General features: G+C 39.6%; 1 protein-coding gene across 7 annotated transcripts in view; it reads left to right on the forward strand.

Moving 5' to 3' along the window:
- FHOD3 (formin homology 2 domain containing 3) overlaps nucleotides 1-20559 on the forward strand; it is a 309726-nt gene that overhangs the window by 39078 nt on the left and 250089 nt on the right. For all 7 annotated transcript variants that reach the window (XM_089532343.1, XM_089532344.1, XM_089532349.1 and 4 more), the window contains exons 2-3: nucleotides 9384-9490; nucleotides 16174-16238. In XM_089532343.1, coding sequence (XP_089388469.1) covers nucleotides 9384-9490; nucleotides 16174-16238 — 172 coding nt within the window. The remainder of the gene's footprint in view (nucleotides 1-9383; nucleotides 9491-16173; nucleotides 16239-20559) is intronic.

The raw sequence follows: 20559 nt of genomic DNA on the forward strand, positions 1-20559 counted from the left end.
ATATTTAAAGAGGAAGAACATGCAAGCTAGGAAGTTCTACATGAGCTTGCTTTTGTCTGAGCCTAAAGGAAGGGTGAAGTCCCACTCCTACTATGCTCTCGCCCCATTGATTCAATACTTTTGCACTTTGAACTGTTTGCAGCAATTGAAATAAGTTGAAGGCAAAGAGGGAAAGTGGAAGGAGGAAGGAGAAACAAGGACATTTTGAAAGCAGCAGAAAGAGTGTGTAGGCAGTGAATCAATGAGGACTGTCCCTACCAGACTGCATTGCTTAGAAGTGATGGAGGAGAAGCTTTAGAGCAAAGATGGAAAAAGTATGGCCCATGAATCTTTTTTCATGTGTGATTTAACATCCAAACCTACAATGGCTCAATCCGCAGATTCCGCCCTCCCCCTCCAATCTACAACTAGCTAAAAAGATTTAACTTCCCCTGCCCCACATTGGTTGGAAATTGGCCGAAAAGAAAACTGGAAATCACTTGGACACATCCTGCAGATGCAACCTACTGTTGAAACCTTTGGGGGAGCTGTGGGTGTGAACATTTCCACTGTTACTATATTTATTATTATATTTACCCTCTTCACGACAGTACCCTCTCCACAGATGCCTAACCCTGCTCTAGAAAATGCACTAAAACTTAAGTCTGGGGTGTTATATTCAGGGGTGGGTGTTTTGTTCCCATCCTTCTTCCCTGTTTATTGTTAAAAGTTAACCTTTCATCTGTGTTATATAGCTGAACCAGTGAACACATGTTTATTAGACATACATCCATCTGGTTTGGCCATAATTCTAGGACTGCAAGCCATAAAATGTTAGCCAAGCCTTTTAAACTCAGTAGTATGTAAAAACATATTTTAAGCATGTCATTTTGTATATGCTAGCTTCTCGTGTATAAAAATGCACTGTACATTGTTATCTTAATAGATAAGGTGTGATTCCAGTGAGCAGTGTGAAGAGAATATTGTTACTGGATTTGGGTGCTAAAGTACTACTTGGTATTTGCAACTCTTTTGTTTGCTTGAATGGGTGGCCATAATGAGAAAATCACTTTAGGTATTAATAAAGGGCATTTAGCAGCTACATTTTATGGAGTTCGTTACTCTGTATAACAGTGTATTTGCTTTAGAACTGGCTTTTGGGGGAAATGGCTAATTTTCCTCGACAGCTTTTAAACATGGGAAATCAGTCACTCCTGTGGGAATGCTGATGCTTTATACCTTTGGTTCTTTTCTTTAAAAACTAAATTCAAATTTGAAGCTTGGAGCCGAAAACATGCTCACAAGCATTTTTCTGCCACCGTAGAAGACATTTAAACGGTGTTGCATGAATACAATTGGAAGAACTAGTGGTGCTGTTTCTGCCTTGAATCCCAACTTTTGTGGACAGGTGGGGTATAAATAAAGCAGCACTGTGCAATACAATCTAGCATTCCTGCCTTTTGTGTACCTCTGAGACTCGACTGACCAGATCCAGTTGAAAGATAGTGAAGAGGCATGTTTTTCTGAGGACCCCTGATCAAACCATAGATTGTGGACAAATTGCTGAAAGCAGAGGTGGGAAGCTGAGTTCTTTAAATATGTAATGCCTGAGGTTGCAGTGAAGAGGAGGGAATCTGGGAGCAAGAGATAAAAGTCGGCTATAAGAACCTCCTTTCCTTTGAAAATAGACTGTTGGTCCCTCCAAAATCATTCAGTTTTTGAAAAGCGGCGGCTTTCTCCACCCTGCAGCCAATGAAAGGAGCAGGAGAGGCAAGAAGGGACTGTCTTAGCTTGACCATAACTAGCTCCTTGCGGACATCAGTATCTGTCAGTGGCTAGGCACCCTGCAAAGGAAGAGAGAGGAGGGTGGGATCATACTGATCCAAAATGTTATTTTACAATGCTTATATTAGCCATCTTGGTCTTTTCTTTCAAGAAAGGAAGGGATCTAAATATGAATGAATACAATGTTCTCCTCTCCTTTATTTCATCATGTCTTGCATTCACATAACACACTCAAGCACTGGGGATTGTGCCAGATAGATATTTTGCCAGGATTGCCTCTCTCATGCTCTGAAACAGCTTTTTAAGCTTGGGTCTGGCAACTGAAGTTTTATGTACTAAAACATAACAAATATTTCTGTTTCGTATAAATTGTGCTTATTTTCAGTGGTTTTGTGCATGCGACTCTAAGTCATGGGGGTCATTCTTCTAAAACCTGTGTTTGTATGCTTGCTGTCTGTTGCCATGGAAGTTATTGTGATATTATCTGTGCATTCACTAAAGAATAAAACAGTTGAAGGAAACTGGCTGAAAGGCAGCTAAGCCTATTAGCATACAAATGGCTGTTGTAAGTGACCACACAGGGCCAAAGAGAGAAAAGAAATGCGTAGGCACACATTTTAACTCAGTCTGGTGCAGGCAAGTAGTTCTCTAAGGAAAATGAGTTCTTAGTGATCCTATCCAGAGATTTTATACCATCTAGTACATGCCTACTCAGAAGTAAAGCCCACTGAGTTCAGTTGCAAAATAAATGGATTCTAAAATGTCAAATATGGTGTGAAATACACACAGAGATACAGTTTAAATAACATGAAAACTAACTGGAAATGTATGTACAGGTCTATAACATTTTCGTGTTTATGTTTTGGCAGAACCCTTGGGTCTCCTTGAGATCTTGTCACAGGTTCCTCAGAAGATCAGTAAATTATAGATAAGCATTCCAGAAAACTAGCTTGCTGGCCACTGTTGATGGGTTCACAGGAGTGATGGTGAGATCCAGCAGGCCTGACGTATGACTCCACATTGGACTATATACCATAAAATAGGTCCTAAGGCCCATTGACACTGTCAAATTATAGCACCATTATTCCACTTTTACTGTTATGGCTGTATCCTGTAGAATCCTGGGGTTTGTAGTTTGATGAAGCACTAGACTTCTCTGGCTGAGAATTCCAAATGCCCCTCCCTACACTGCTGATCCCAAGGTAATTCCATAGTACAATGCTTCTACAGTGTAAATGAGCCCCTGGAACACCTTGTAGCACACAGGATTCATGACAGATGTTCAGTGTGGCGGGTTACAAACTGCCAAAAAATACGTATGGAATACGTATTAAGGTTAGGAAGGGGTGGTGCTTCCGCACCCCCCTAACCCTAGTACGTATTCCATACGTACAACATGGCGGCGCCCCTTCCACATGGGGGCCGCCATGTTTACGTATCGGATGCTGTGCGTCTGCACGTGTCGCGGCGTCTATGACGTTGCGAGTCCGCCCCTGGCGCCTCGCGACGTCATAGAGGCGCCGCTTAAAGAAGCCCCATTTTGGAGCTTCTTTTTTGCTCTGCAAGGGAGCCGCGCGGTGTGGCTGTGGCGGCTCCCTTACGGAGCAAACGGCAGCGGCGGCGGCAGACCGCCTCAAAGCGGCGGTCTATAACCCGCCTGTGTTTTTTTTCAACTGTTAAGTCAATTCAGAAAGGGTTCTTTAAAAAGGGACAATTGGAAACAATTAGACCAAAATGATACAAAATCAGTTGTCTTGGGTGTTCTTTTTAAAGTCAAGAACCTGATAATTGTGTGGTTTTCAAGACAACATGGACTGGCTGAAGTGTTTGGATCTTGAATTCACTTCTACTTTATGGTGGCCAAATGACCTTCTGTCCCCTCTTGTTTATCATTGCTTGGAAAATATGGAATGAATGCCTTAAAATGCAAGGAGTTTTTTTTTTTTTTTTTTGCAAAGCAAAGAAACACAGTGATGTTAAATGCAATTGTGGTTTTCTGGTCCAGTAAACATAACAGTCAGAGGTGGGGAGGGGAAAGATGGGTAAGAAGAAAAAGATTGGTACGGTACGTAAAGCCTTTATAATAGTTTAAGACTAAAAAAAAAAGATGGTTGGCAAGTAATTCTTCTTTTCCTGCCAAGGCATTCAGTCTCATTTGTGCATGGAATTTAAAGAAGGGCAAGAATAGATTGCTTTAGAAGCAAGTTTGGGACTCTTTCTTCCCGGAGAAAAGAAAATGGGCTCCCTGAAGCTTCTGTTGGGGTGGCAACAAGTGTGTTACATTTCTACTAATTTATTTGCCCATTTGGCACTTTGGATGAGAGTGAGTATGTGGATGGAGGAGAATGCCCTGAGAGCTTTCTGATACTTAAATACATGTGTCTACCATGTGTTTGAGCCAAATGACTCCCCTCTGTATTTCCGTTCTTATGTGGTCGCTCTGGGTGAGCCAAAAGCTGAGTAGTAAAAGCACAGAGAACAGAACAAAGCCCAGGCTAATAAGTTAGTTTTATTCAAAATCAGTGTGGAAATTATATTGTCACTTCAAAGAGGGGCATAAAGGTTTTAATTCTCATCAGGTAACTGGTTGGAAGCCAGCTTCTGTTCATTTTTATTTCCTTCCCTCTTAGAAGCTGCAGTGTCAAAGGAAACTAAAGACTTTTTTTAATGTTTAGCAGTAAGAGCTACATTTGTGATGAGAAAAAGGACATCGGTTAATTTTCCTTTTGTCTGTCTTTAACTGACCACAGGAAAATTCACATGACTTCTGTAGGGGTTAAATCCTACAGTTGATGAGTCCTTGATAAAACCTCACTATTCTGCTATTAAAACAAGAATGAATAAGGAGTTATCCAAAATCAAAGGTGGCAAAACAAAAATGATCAGTTGGAATTTTCTTCACCATTTCCCCAATGCTAATTCTCATCTCCATATCTCCTGTGGTTTAAAGAGGCTTGAGATTTTTAGTTTCAATCCCACAAGAAAAGATGTTTACATGCTTGATGTTACACTCAATGATATGAGGAGGATATCCTCTGTGAAATACTTGTATGTTGTGTTTGTAGTAAGTACTGCACATGAACACATACACCATGTTGATAGCAGTAGCTTGAGTTGCATTATACTTGTAATTCGATTCTGTTTGCCTGTTCCAGACAAATCTGGGACTCAGGGCCACCACTCTGCCAGTGAAAGCCAGCCTGCTTCCAAGGTAGTGGTGAAACTGAACCTAATAATAAAATAGTATACCATATGATATCTGTATTGTCTAGAAATACCTCTGTTAGGCCCCTTGAAATACCTCTTGACAGCTACAGCTTTCTGTCATGTTGAAGTTTGGGTGAATATGGAAATTCTTAACATTCATCTCTTAAGCCAACTACTTTGGTTGTTAATTGAAGAGAGATAGAGAGAGTTTAGTTTGCCTGAACTGTACTGTTGTTTAACTTGGGATAATATTGTAAAATATACCCGTGAGTGAATATGATGGGGGGATATGATCCCAGCTTTTGGGATTCTTTTCACTGTTGGCACCCTTTAATTCTCCAAGTTTTATCTTACTTTTCCTTGAGTAGTCATGACTTCCGTTGTCAGTGGTTCTGAAAGTATTTAAGGTACACAATGATGTATTTTCAACTTGTATTAGAGACAATAATTCATTTATATTTTTAGTCCAGGCATGGGATTCAAGTGGCCTGTCAGCCACACACAGTTATCTCAGGTCATTTTCCCAGCCCAAGGCCACTCCTGTTTCCCCACCTAAAAAGGAACCAACCCATATTTTAAAGGGAGTGAGGCACCCAACAAGTGCCAGCCATTTTGAATTTGCCCATCCCTGCTTTAGGTTGAGAGGTGATAGTTAAAGAAGACTCAGATTATTTTTCTCTTTGAAAGCGTTAAATTATTTATATAACCAATTTTTTCCAGGCAAGCATTCTCTGAAGATGCCAGGCACAGATGCTGGCAAAACATCAGGAAGAAACTCTTCCAGAACATGGCCACATCGCCCGAAAAACCCACAAAAAACTACATTAAATTATTTGTTATTCATTTTACAAAGTTACAGTCTTCATCATTTCAAACTGTAGGAACATACATACATGGGTACCATATCAAACAAACATATACCACTATAAGTATCTTGGTATCTGTTGGCATCATACTTTGAAGTGAAGCCTTCAAAGGTTCTTGCCATTTCAAATAGCATGTAACAACTAAGTGGTTCTGTGGGGTTTCTATTTTCACAAAGGGCAGTTGTTCAGTTCATACACTGAAGATATTTTACACAGAGTTGTCAGATCTACTGCTACCTGCTCTAGTCATTGTGTACATGCCGTTTTTGCTGGAGTATGTTGATAAGAAAGTTGAGTCACTCTGCTGCCTTCTCTTCTAGACTAAAGGGCAGATACTGTTGTTCTCTTGGCATCTTTCCTGTCCATGTACAAAGTGGCAGTACTGTAGAAATTGTGGAGTTAAAGCAGTGTGACTGACCTCCATGTGCCTGCTTTCTCTTGTCGTACTAAATGCTCCTGCTTCCATCCTGTATCCCTTTCCCTTTTTTGCCTTTCACCTTTCTGGTCTGCCCAAGAAAAATTCAACAATGTGGTTGTTTAAGCAATCCATTAAAGTTTTTTTTAAGTATAGTTCCCAGGAAAAAAAACCTGAGCCCACAGTGTGGTCAGATATATTGTAGCAAATGAACTGTTAATATTTGTCTGGTCTGTAAAGAAAAAGCCTTTGCTCTTTGTTGTTACTTTTGGTATGTTCTCTACTTCAGTTGTGTGCCATAGTGGTATACCTCATTTAATAAAGTCAGTGTATTTCTGGGCATTACTTGTTCAACAGAAACTTTGGTACCAGAGGGGGAAATAACACTTCAAGGGAAACCATGGATTCCCCCCCCCTTTCTTTCACCTGTCTCCACTTTTGTAACATAGCATTTCCAGTTAAAATGTTTTTAGAGGTTTTTTACACTCTGGGAGGCCTTAACTGCAGATCTGCAGTTGCATTCAGCATGTTGCTTTTCCAAGTGTGCCTGGGTTCATATGGTCACCTAGAAACTTTCAAGATATTGAGAGACCCTACATCTTTATCCATAATGTATCCAGAAACAAAAAGAAAGGAAATCAAAAGAAGGCCTTGGCGGGACTTCAGAGAAGGTGAGCAGTGAGAGGTCAAGCAGGGTTCCAATGTAGAGTAGAGAATAAAAGTGGTAACAGTATGTGTGGAGAGATTTGGGAGTTCTCAGGGTTATGGGTGTCCAAATTTCCATCTACTTGAGACAAATCACCATCTCTGTTTAGGCACTCCAGTGCAGACTTGCATTCAGCATGGCTTTCACTCAGTTATGCTGCTGATTCTCCTGGCCCTGAACCATGGAGATGCCTGAGAACAACAGGTGAACTATGCAAGTCCTGTCATTACTACAGATTGAAGAACAGGGTCCATTGTGAAAAAGGACCGAGTACTCTGCTCACATCTGCTTCCTGGGGTCAACCATATTTCTAATGCAAAACCCATACTGTATGTTCCCAGACCCTCCCCCCAAAAAGGTTCTCCAAAGGGACATTACAGATAGAGAAATCATAGAGTAAAATCTAACACTAGCAAATTCTGTGGAGCAAAAGTACCTGATTATGTCTGTAAAACTACTAAAAGCCAGTTGTCATATTTTAAAGGCCATTTCTTTGTTTTTCTGTCTAAAATTCAATATAATACATTCCCAGTTCTAGTTCTCCTACCCTGCCAAGTTTAAGAGCAATAGCAATAGCAAGTGCATTTCTATATCTAATTTGCTGGCATGGAAGTGAGTGGACTATATATTTAATGTGTGACCCTAGGTTCAGATAAGTGGTTTGCATGTTAATCTGTGTATTGTTCTGTTGTTGAATGGCAAGGCCTCAGGGTAGTAGGATAGGCAAAAAGGGATTGTGTCTATTTAATTAGTGGTCCATTATCTGCTAGGAAACCCCTGTCCCTAGCTGGTTTTCATTAGCAATTTGGTGGGTCTTGATTTTGTTGGTTTTCAGTACTGGTAGCCAAACTTCCATCACTTTAAGGGTTTCTTCTTTGCTGTTGAAGTTGTTTAGATGTATGTGGATTCCAATGGTGTGCATTCTGTTATGATAATTGTTGGCATGGTCCAGAAATTCAGTATTTTCAAACATCATTTGATGTCCAGGATGATTTATAACGTGTTCTGCTACTGCTGATTTTTCTGGCTGCCCCAGTCTCATGTTCCTTGATTTGTGTTTGAATACAGCATTTGGTGGTCTCTACATAGACTTGTCCGCAGCTGCACAGTATGCGGTAAACTCCTGCAGCCATGAAAGATTCTCTCCTGTCTTTCACTGAGCGCAGCATTTGCTGGATTTTCTTGGACAGTTTGTAAACCATTTGGAGGTTGTGTTTCCTCACCAGTTTCCCTATTCTGTTTGTGACTCCTTTGATGTATGGTAAAAAAATACCTTTCCTTTGGGTGGTTGTTTGTCTTCACTCCCCTGGGTTTTTCTGGGTCTGGTAGCCCTTCTGATGTCTGAACTGGAGTAACTATTAGCCTGTAGAGCCCAGTCCAGTTCTATTCATCTTCCAGGAAGTGAGGTTCACAGATCTTTTTGCCTGGTGTACCAATGTTTTTATTATGCTTCTTTTTTGTCCTGGGTGATGGTTGGAGTTCTTGTTCAAGTATCTGTCTGTGTGTGTAGGTTTTCTGTATACTGTGTGGCCCAGCCGTTGGTTTGGTTTGCGTATGACCAGGACATCAAAAAATGGCATATCCTCCCACCCTGTGGCCTTGCCATTCAACAACATAACATACACAGATTAACTTATAAACCACTCCTCCTGGCACAAATCCTTTTTGCATATACTCCCACCCTGAGGCCTTGCCATTGAACAACAGAACAATACACAGTTTAACATGCAAACCACTGCTCCAAACCTAGGGTCACAAATTATATATATAACCCACTCACTTCCATGCCAGCATTCTCTGAAGCTGCCAGCCACAGATGCTGGCGAAACGTCAGAAATAAACCCTTCTACAATATGGCCACATAGCCCAAAAAACTCACAAAAAACTATTAATGCCGGCTGTGAAAGTTTTCAACTTCACATTTCTAAACCACTTAGTGAACTAGCACTCCCTAAGCAGTTTACAATGTGTAAGAAAATTGCCCCCAACAAGCTGGGTACTCATTTTACTGACCTATGAAAGAATGGAAGGCTGAGTGTACCTTGGAACCCATCCCTAAAATTGAATGTACAAAGTTGTGGCTGCAGTACCAGCATCTGAGCACTGCGCCACCAAGACAAAGCAACTTTGAATTGGTTACCTTTGAATTGTAATTAAGAAAGCAACCCTCTGCTGGGAAATTGTGTTATATTTTGACTAGAGTTTAGGTGGTAATTTGCTTAAAATCTGTAATGAAGGGTTTATTGGTTAGTATATTAGTAGTAATTAGTATTACTAGGAAGTTACTAGTATTAATAAAAAAATTGAATTGTGAGAGAAATATACAATGGTTTGGGTTTTATCCTTTCCCACCACTAATTACATTATAAATGGTGCTAAAATTGCAACAGTGAATTATAGTGTTTTGGGACTCTTTTTCTTTCAGCTTGATGATTGTGCACTGCAACTGTCTCACAATGGAACCTATTTGGATTTAGAGTCTACATTAGCTGAGCAGAAGGATGAGTTGGAAGGTTTCCAGGAGGATTCTGGGTAAGTAATTTATTTTTGCCAATGGAGAAGCTTACATTTACTGCAGAATGTGGATACAGTGAAGATGTAGCACTACGTAGAAAGTTATGTAGAATAGCTAAACACTTCTAAATAATGTTTCCTTTTAATCTAACTTGAAGGAATTGCATTAAATGTATGGCCAAGTGTTACACTGTCCTGTATAAATCAGATAAGATATCACATTATTTTAACATATTTTTCACATACAACCTTTTCACGTGTAGTGGTTGCATCCAATAGCAAGAAAGTTTGAGGTGTTAAGTATGTTTCAGTTGTGTGTCTAAGTTTTGATCCATTTTTATTTTTGCTGATACTTACAGAAATAGTAACCATGAGGATTTCATGGATCCTCAACCTTGTAAAGCCGGTAGCACATCAGGGAATTTTTAGAGTGTATTTAGAATTTAGAATTTAATTTAGAATATTATAGCTATTCTCACAAAATAGTTGTTAGGAGAGGAATTTTTCCATTTACAAATTATCTGCCATAGATGTCAGTTTGCTAGATGTCAAACCCATTGAGGCTGAAGAACAGAGGTGCGGTTAGATAAGACCCCTAAAATACCACTACAGTTGGCCTTCCATATCCATGGATTCTGCATCCACAGATTCGACCAATCACAAGTCAAACACATTCTCACATAAACAGTATATATAATGGGACTTGAGAATCCAAGGATTTTGATATTCATGAGGAGTCAAGGAACCAAACTCTTGCAGATAGCAACGGCCCACTGTATTTTGTATTCACAAGATTGCTTTTTCATTTTGTTATTTTGCTTTAACACATATTTCATATGTGAGGTTTAAAGGCAAATAACTTGGCCTAGAAATTAATAACAAGAGAGAGGTTGGATCTTTCAGTGCTAGACAAAAATGTTTAATGGTTTATTTATTTATTGCTTAATGACTTCCTCAGGAGCTAACCACACATTATAAGTAAGGACTCTGTGTGAGGATAAAACAGTCAGAACGCCTGTGTTTCTGTTTAAATGTAAAAACCTGGCACTCTATGAACCACAGCTGCTATTCGATACAAAACATTACCGCTCTGCAAAACAGAACCCTAATTTTATACAAAACTTTGGTATGTGCAAATAAAAGCTCTTCTTCCATGCAAAACCTTACAGGGCTGCAATTCAGAACTCACATTGTGGCAAAAACTTTGCAGATTTTAAATAGCTTCTTATTTCCAATCTGTGATAAAGGCATAAGGACAGAGGAAGCTCCACAACCAGATAGGAGCTTCTACCACCAAATTAGCCCTGCAGGTCAGGCCAAATTAGATCTCCTATGTGCTGTAAGGGTTTAATGGAATGTGAAAAGTCTTATGACTTTTGTACTGCTACTCAAGACTTCTCCAAATCACCAGACTAATGAAAGATTTATTTCTTCAACAAGGTTGAATAAAGGATGTCAGTAGTTTTCACAAAACTTTTGTGGAAGTATATTATTGTATATGCCTTTTGAAAATCTGGAAGAAAAAAGCAGTTAATGTTTTAGTTTAAAGCAAGTTTAACTTGCTCTGCCTCTAGCAGTGTTTATTTGATCAGTTTCATAATTGGCATATTGTGGAACGTGTAAAGTAGATCATGGATGATGTTTGATATCCAGTCAGTAACTTTCTTCACCTAGTCAGCAGACCTCACAATTAAAATTAATCAGAAATCAAATAAAGTGTGTGTGTGTGTGTGTGTGTGTGTATGCACTCACATACACACATTCTTAGGGAAAAAATTCAGTTCATGTCCTCATTGTACTCAATAAAAATTGTCTTCAGCTTCAGTTTTTTGGCATAACAAAAGTCATTTTTCTAAACAAAAAGATTTTAAGATTAAAAGTAACGGAAACTTTGTATGTGTATTTGTCATGTACCTAAATTAAAGGCTATTAGTCTGACCTTTCAGTTACACATTTCCAACTATGCTTCACTGCTTTTCAGTTGATAGAGTTTGGTTGGTTAATATTTCCTTTCTATCAGTTCTAGCTGTCTTCCCTATTGCTAAAGCTCAAAAATATTTTCCTCAGGCTAAGAATAAGATGCATTAATCCCCTAAAAGTTATAGAAAAGGGAACAACATATTTATTGATTTAATTTATATGCCGTCTTTCTCCCAGAGTGGAACCCAAAGTGGCTCACAGAATCAATTAAAAGCTATCTTTGTATTAAAGGTGAACTGAAACTTTTCTAACACTCTCTGGGCTCAAATGGAAGGTGGTGGTCAAGGGACAAAATAGTTCCATCTATAATATATGAGAGCTAGCATGATGAGCGTTGGACTTCAAATCTAGAGACCAGGATTTGAATCCCTACTTGGCCATGGAAACTCTCTTGGTGACTTTGGGTAAATCATCCCCTCTCAGCTTCAGAGGAAGGCAAAGGCAAACCCCTTCTGAACAAATTTTGCCAAGAAAGACCTGTGATAAGGTCACCTTAGAGTTGCTTTAGGGTTGTCATAAGTCAGAAATGACTTGAAGGCACACAACAACAAAAGCATATATGACCCCTTCATTATTGAGTTACTCTGCTTTTGTTAATTGTAATTACAATACCACATGCCAGGAGGTCACTGTTAGCCCTGGTAAATCACTCAGAATGACAGTAAGTGAGAAACGTAACTGTGTGTTCAAGCCAGGATATGGGGGAGTCTGGAACACGGAGCAGTTAATGGTAGAAGGCAGAGTAAGCAGGCTACAGTGAGTGCCAGTCTGTGGACTGACAGACTCGTGTGAGGGCAACATTAACTGAAAACTCCTTCATCTTGGCACAAGGCTGCAAGCAAAGAGAGAGGGAGGGAGAGGACCAGTTGAAATGAGTGAGAAATATTCTTGGTAGGCACACACTGATGTGATGTTAGTGCAGACCTTAAATAGCAAGTGTCCAAAGTATGAAGAGCAAAGAATGTTCTCTAAACTGAATTGCTGCACCACGAAAACAGTCAAGTGGAAAACAAGCTGAAATGGGCAGAAACTAGTGGTGGTGGTTGTGGGGAAGGAGAAGGCTGATAGTTTGAGGAGGCAGCAATGAATGCCAGGTGCAAGCAAACTTTAGCCTTGTGAATTGGCACGTCCACTGTGACACTTACCAAATCCTACCACACATTCTCATAGAAGGTAGAGAGATAGGTGAATAGCTAAATTGAGATAAGAAAGTCACAGTCCTCATGTATGCTAGAGCAGGAAAAGGCAGTAGAATTTCCTAGTTTTTAATGAGCTGACCAACAAATGAGAGAGTAGGTATTGGGCAGCATGTAAAGGCAGATGATAGTCATAAAAGGCATAATTACTGGCATCCTTTTAAATGATATACACAAGCATAAGTTACATAACACACATTGAGGGATTACTTTGACATTGTACAGTAGCTATATTCAGCTGATGGTGATAGACATAGTTGCACATATTGAAACTGTCGTTCATGTGCATGCCTGAAGGGTACATTCATCTGTGCCTGCCATGCATTGTTCAACAGGACTTTTACTGAACATATGTTTCATAATGTAGGTATTGTATATGGAGGCTGCTTGACGAATGTCTGTGCTACACTGTGGCAATCTAGGATTGCAGGCAATGAGTATCAGATGCAAGGGTGGCTTGTTGCTGTGGGATGCTTTCCCTGTATGGCTCATGAGACATTTCAATGTCATCCTAGCACTAGGATGCTAGGAAGCAGACAGAGAGAGGCAAGAGGCTAACTACCTGACAAGAATTACTCTTGCCACACAGGCAGTGAACTGAAGAAGAAAACATAACTAGTACAGCTTTTTGGACAGTGGTTCAGAGTGTAATTGCTGGGCTAAATCAATAACAATGATTATCATTGAGACTCTATAGTAGATAAAAGAAGATTACAAAGTTAAATTCAAAAACTTAACAGAAAGGAGGATGGAAGAGCAAGGATAGCAGGTGACAGTAGCAGAGTGAGTGGGAGCTCCTTCGAAGGTGTTCCTTGGAGAAGCTAAGGAATGAAAGGTTAGTCTTTGTGAAAATTAACTGCTGCACCAGTTGCTTTGTCCAAGTAGCTGTATTGGGGTCCCAGACACCATTATCAACAGCCTCTCACTTCAGACAGTGGTTGATGAGTGCAAGAGATCTTTTCAGGTCACCAGGTCATCTGGCAAACCTAACTCCCTGCCCACTGCACAAGTAGTCTTCCACTAATCCTTCCAAATAGCCTGATACTTCCACCTTGAACATCAACCTGATGGTAGGTGGGGTGCCTTTCTGCCCAATCACTTCCTTAGAGGCACACAACCTAGAGGTATAAGCACCATGGGCTGCTTTCAGGAAGAGTGGTCTGCTTTGTACTGTGCAATCCTTTGGAAAAAACATAGGGAAGCTGTGTACTCTTCTTCCTTCCTTCTTGGCTCCTGTTTTTGCTTGGGCCTTCTTCACTTAATTCATTTTTATGCTGACCTTCTTCCAAAAAGGGACCTAAGGCAGCTCACCAGATAGAAACACTTTTAAAACTTTATAGTTTTTTAAACAATTAAAATAACTTACCACATATACTCGTGTATAAGTTGAAAAATGTATACTGTACTTCAAAATTGACCCAAAAACCCTGGGTCGACGTATACTCGAGTCAATATGGTAATAAGTCAGCAGCCTCTTCACTTGACTTGCATCTTGCCAGCCCAGTTGTCTCTGGATGAGGCAGCTGGGCTGGGAAGATGCAAGATGAGTGAACACTCTCCCTTCAAGCTTCTTCCCTTCTGGTTGCATCTGGAGGGTGCAACTGGGTTGGAAAGACACAGGATAAGGGAGTGTTTGTTCCTGGGGGGCAGCCAGGCTGGGAAGAAGCAGGATGAGGGAGCTCATCCTTTCAACTAAAATACCCAATAAAATGAAAAGAAATTATATCTAATAACAGACTATAAACACAAACATTAAAACAATTAAAAAATAGTTGCTTATACCTTTCCAGATGGCTGAATTATACCAGGATGGGGGACATAGAATATCTCTATTGGAAATGAGTTACCATATATACTGGTGTGTAAGATGACCTAATGTATAAGTTGAGGGCAGTTTTGGGACCAAAATCATGATATGATCCATGGATAAGTCAAAGGTCAAACACTAGGTCATGTTACAAAAGATCTAAAGGGTGAAACAAAACGCCACTTCCCACCCTCCGGACTTCTCCCAAGAGTCACAATCTCAACATGGAAAATGTGGAAACAAACCTCGGCACACACACACTCCCTCTCCCCCTCCCCCTCCCTTCACCACCAGCATTTCCAAGGCTCATGGTTTGCAAAATGGGGTACAGACCTCTCTCTCTCTCTTTTACCTTTAACCCCAGAATTTGCAAGGCTCGTGGCTTGCAAAATGGGGTACAAACCTTTCTCTCTCTCTCTCTTCCCTTCACTCTCAGGATTTCAAAGGCTCATGGCTTGCAAAGCAGGGCACAAGGGCATACTCTCTCTCCCTTGCCTCACCAGCTGTTTGTTAACTCTGGCTACGAAAGAAGGCTGAGGGATGAGAGAGAGAGAGAGAGAGAGAGAGTGCAGGGACTCACACAGGGAAGCAAACTCTGCCCTCCTCCCTTGCTTCAGCAGCTGTTTGTTAGCTCTGGCTGCAAGGGAAGGCTAAGAGATAACACACACACACATAGGAATGAGCATGCAGGGACTCAAACGGGGAGCTGTTTAAAGATCCCTGGCTATGAAGAAAGGGTGGGCACTTCTTTTAGGAACTTTATAAGCAGTATTACTATATTGTCCTGTATATAAGTCGTCCCATGATTTTGGAGTCCATTTTGGAACATAGATTTCTCAGCTTATAGTCAAGTATATACTGTACATAACCAAGACATCGCTGCTGAAAAGTTGTGATGCACCATGCTATGATGGCAGTGTACAGTGAACCCTTCTCATTGACTGGGATTTGTTTCCAGGTCCCACTGTGGATGGAAAAAAATGCAGATGGGCATGCCCCATATTAGTCGATGTGTGGCAATGGGCATACATCCACATCAGTATGTGCCATCATTTAGTAATATGGGGTGGAGTGAGCCATGGATGCTCCAGTCTACGGATCACTAGGTTGCCATTGTGGAGGGCCCACTGTACTACAGTCTTCTGACACTCATCAATCAGACAGTGAGTGGCTACACTGTGGGGACAACTTATTTGTTGAAACTCAGAGCAGTCTTCATAATGAGCAAGAACTTCTGAGCAATGGAGCTGATGCAAACTTAGCCTAGCCTCATTTTCTGCTTTCGACATGTTCTCATCCCGTCCCATTACACACTTGAATGATCTGTAACCATATGATTGAACTGGCAAGACATTTGTCCACCATTTGGTTCATGGATGCCTTTTATTGTCAGCCACTGTATAGGACTGGTCTGTCACCTCAGATTTAAGGAGGGCCCACTTGTACCCTCCTTCAGAATCCCCAAAGTGATATATTCTGGCTGATACCCTTTGTTCTTGATGCAGATGATAAACAATTACTTTAAATTCCTTGAGATTTTTAAAAGTTTTGCTCACATAGAAATTAAGAATCATTGCAGATTCATGCCTATTTTAGTGGGAAAATGCTTGATCATTGCTGAGAACACACAAAGTTCAATTATCTATTTGATGAATCTGTGAAGTTTTGCTTTAATTAGTATGTGCTATGCTTACTGCATTTTTCCTTCTTTCTTGAAGGAGGAGCAAAAAACACAGTATAATTCTGAGAACCCAGCTGTCGGTCAGAGTCCATGCTTGTATCGGTAAGTGAGCATTTAGATATTTATATGGGAACTGTGTGAATAAGTGAAAGGCAGTGAAAAACATTCCAGGACCAAGACTCTGTAGTTTGTACACAATTCTGCTGTACCTGTGTTCGTTATGAAACTACTGCTGATATTCACTCCAAACATTTTTAAGTTTCAAGAGACAAGAATGAGTCCTATATTTTTTAATGAACAGAAATAGTGTTAGTTCTGTTATCCTAAGGAATAGCTTGGAATAAACAGTAACACCATTGCTTGTATCTAGGCCTGTTTGTGCTTATGTGTGTACTTCCTGATTTATTCTACAAGAATTGTGCTTTGAATTATACAATGTGACTTATCCTCTGCATGTTACTGAAGCTTAATATTTGTGATTAGAACAGGAAATTATGTGTATAGAACTACGGTCCACAGCCCTAAATTGCCAAACTATTTTAAGTTCAGCATTTTCTTTCTGGCAGTGAAAAACTGACCAGATAATAATAATAAATAACTTGTTTTATTTATATACCACTATTCCAAAGATCATAGCGGTGAACAGCAAGTAAGCTAATTAGCAAGTAAGCTAATTTGCCCCCAACAGTCTGGGTACTCATTTTAGCGACCTCGGAAGGATGCAAGCCTGAGTCGAGCTTGGGCCCTTTTGCTGGTCTTGAACTTGCAACCTTGTGGTTTCGAGTGAATGGCTGCAGTACAGGCATTTAACCACTGCGCCACCAGGGCTCCTCAACAGATATCCCTGTTGTTGTTCCAGGCAAGGCTTGAAATCAGGAGCCATCTCACGCTGTTGTTGGTCCTCAACATTTAGCACTCTAAGCAGAGGAGGGCATACTGTTTAGCCAAAATAGTTAATAATAGTTGCTGATAGGACTGTTCTTCATCATTTCATTAGTCTAACCACTTCTACAGTTATTTTGGTGAGTAGCTAGCACTATACCTTGTGAACACCATAAATGGGAGTGAATCAGGGCCGGCTCATCCATATAGCCAAACTAGGCAGTCGCCTAGGGCGGCAAAATTTAGGGGCGGCTTCGCAGCTTTTTTGTATAATTTTTTGGCTTTTTGACTAATTCTCAATACTATGACGAGAGATTGGAACCTAGGTTTTATGCCACATTTAGTTTTAACAAACAAAACAGTGGAAATTAAGGGGTGAAAATAATTATGAGCTGCAACAGGGGGTGCCAAAATATTTCTTGCCTAGGGTGGCCAAATACCTAGAGCTGGGCCTGGAGTGAATGCCCCATGTTGTTGAACTGCAACTCTTGGCAGCCCTGTCCTCCATGGTGAAGAAGGCTAGGAGCTACAGTTCGACTACATTTGAGTGGCTGGTGAATTCCAATCCTATTTTAGATTATCTGTACTATATCTCAAGACATTAACTCGTTAGAGTAAGGAACTGGTACAAATTTGTTTCATTTTTGCTCAGGTTTTAATTCATGCAGCAGCAAAAATACAATGAAGAGGAATTTTTGTGAGAGCAGGGCAGATTTTCTTTTTGCCAGTGCTCAATTGCAAGAATATTGGTAACAATTTTGTTTTTCAAACCATCTTGGTAATTTTTTTTGCTGGATTTGGCAAGTGTGAGATGGGGAACTGCTGACTAGCAACAAGCTACTGTATCTTAAGGGAAGATAATATTTATTGCTTTAAACTGTACAGCTGTCTTGGCCATGCAAACTGTCATTATTGCTGTGTCAGTGACTAGAAATTCTCAGAGTATAATATTGCTGTCAAAAGGGAAGCCAAGTGAAACCAGTGTGTATAAGGTAGCTCATGCACATCAAATCCTACAAACTCAGCAGAAGTGGTCTTGCCTGTGTTATGATGCAGTGTAAATTCCTCTACTGGGTAGCTCTTTCATGAGTTCTTTTTCAGCCTTCTACCAGAGATTGCTTAACCTGGAGTTGCCTGAGATTGAAAGTGGAGCTTCTGTATATAAAAGTCAACTGAACCTTCTTTTCTCCAGAGGTGCTGTTGTTACTTATGTAATAGCACATAGTAGTGCACATTTACCAACTTAAAGACTAACATATTTATTGTGGCATAGTGGAATATCTTTAAAAATTATATCCTTAAGATTTAGGGGGATGCAGTTTCTGTCCGACCCCTTAAACCCACAGGAATCAGAAGACAGTAGAAAGGGATTACTATCTGGAAGTTCCTCCTCAACTACAAGAAAGTCAGTAGTTTATTCCACTCCTCTGTATATCAGTAGGTGCCATATGATTTTTCATAGGTGGTAAAATCTCCTGTATTAATTGTCTAGGAAGTAAATTTTTGCCATCTAACAATTCCACAATTAATTGGTTAGTATGCAAAATTCAATAGTATAGTTTTCTGAGTGCAAAAATTGGACTTCTTCCATTAACAGGCATATTATACAATAAACATGGTTTATGTGATATTATATAGTTATTATTAACATTCTTAATAGTTAGTGCATATCAAAGGAGGTATTCTTGTGTGGGTGAACTTATTCTAGTTGTTCCCAAGTCTCCATTTATGGGTTTTGGTGAGTTCTAGGTATGCGTCAATTATTTGATACTATTAATTAGATGTTCTTAATGCAGATTCTCATGTTCATGCGTGCTTAATTAGCAGTCATAAACTTTACAGATTGAAGGTTGTGTTTCAAGAATGACAGTGTTTGGTGCAAAGGAATGAAAATGTTACTAAAATGCACATGGTTTGGCTGAACAAGATTGAAGCTCCTTGCAATTTAGATGCTTACTCACATAATTATAACCCATAAGCAGACTTAGAATCCTCCTAGTTGGAAGAAGCCCTATGGGCCAACAGGTCCAATGCCCTGTAGTAGATATTTATTTGAGGATATTAATATTATGAGCTGTATCTGTATCTATGACTGCACTGTCAAAATATATTCAGAATTAAAATTCTTTGAATTAGTATCGCTTACCTTCAGATCATGGGCATATAATTGCAGTCTTACTAGAATTTTGTAGCTGAAGTTGTTAGAGATGTCACTGAACTAAAAAGATCACTCTTAATATTTTATTCAGAACTCACTTGGCCTCTATGGAGTCACAGTTTTTGTTTGCTAGGGAGAAATTAAGTATATTCATCCAAGACTCAAATAGTCAATTCATAGCAGTCTGCACAGCAATAATAGATCCTACAGGAGGGTTATCATAGCTATTAAGCAAAAAAGGGCACATTTACCAACTGACTACTTCAAGCTACCAATATCAATGAGAACTCACATTTTAAATAATCCTGCTATAGGAGGTATGATTATTATTTTTTAAAAAGAGATCTGCCTGGACAGAAATTTTAGCTGGGGAGGAGTGTCTGGAGAAAGATTGTGTAAACATGCTCCCTTATTTCTGTACTATTTCTGCTTTATTTAACTTATCTGCAAAAGTATATGCTTTTTTATTTGTTTGTACCATTAAAAAATCATATTACTGTAGAACCATATTATGGCTGAACATCCCAAGTGTATTGTTTTCAGTGTTTGGCTAAATTATGCATTGCGTTATTCATTCAAAAGTACAGATTACACAATGCATATAAGTGTGTGTATATGTGCAATAATACCACTTGCATATCACTATCCAAAATTTTGCACATTCTTGCATATCCAGTCCTGCTCCACCCCAAACAGCAGAGGTTACAATGTTGGTTTTCTGGAGGAATATTATAAAGACGTTTTGTTTTGTGTTAGAAATCCTTAAAACAACTCACTCTGAGCTTGAAAGGAGGAACATGTGGAGGGCATTTAGATTGTTCAGTAGAACCTGCAACTAATTCAAGATTTAATTTAAAGGGAAGAAAGAGGTGCCCGGAGAATTTGTCAGAAGTACCGGGTTTTAAGTTCAGAGGCTGATGGAACAAAAGAAAAATGAAATGACGTTAGAATATCTTATGTCCTTGGTAATGGCATGAAAGGAAGGGAAAAGGAAGTGATGACACTCTCATATGATTGAAATGGCAATGTAGTTGGAAGAGTCAAAGTTCTAATGCTTTCAAAATCCAAATATGGTCTAAATTAATCATTTAAAAATCATAATTTTAACTAAGAACATGACAGGGAAGTCTGAAAAAGACAGTTCTGTATTTATTAGCTATTTTAACTTAAACAGAGTTATCTGAGTGTTTGCTAGCAGATGGCTACACAAAAAGATTTGGAGCTGTTTAAGGCAAAACCGGTGATTCATCTCCTTGTCAGATTCTGTACAGCATGACACAGTGCAAAGCTTAAAATAAAACCCTTTTGTAACTGATGTCATGTTATTCAGATTGTACTCTTGAAGAATCCCAACATTTCATGATCATATGTGTGCTGGGAAAA

This window comes from Sceloporus occidentalis, unplaced genomic scaffold, assembly GCF_023333645.1.
Source record: "Sceloporus occidentalis isolate IW3139 unplaced genomic scaffold, rSceOcc1.0.p SCAF_7, whole genome shotgun sequence".
In the NCBI taxonomy this organism is placed as follows: domain Eukaryota; kingdom Metazoa; phylum Chordata; class Lepidosauria; order Squamata; family Phrynosomatidae; genus Sceloporus; species Sceloporus occidentalis.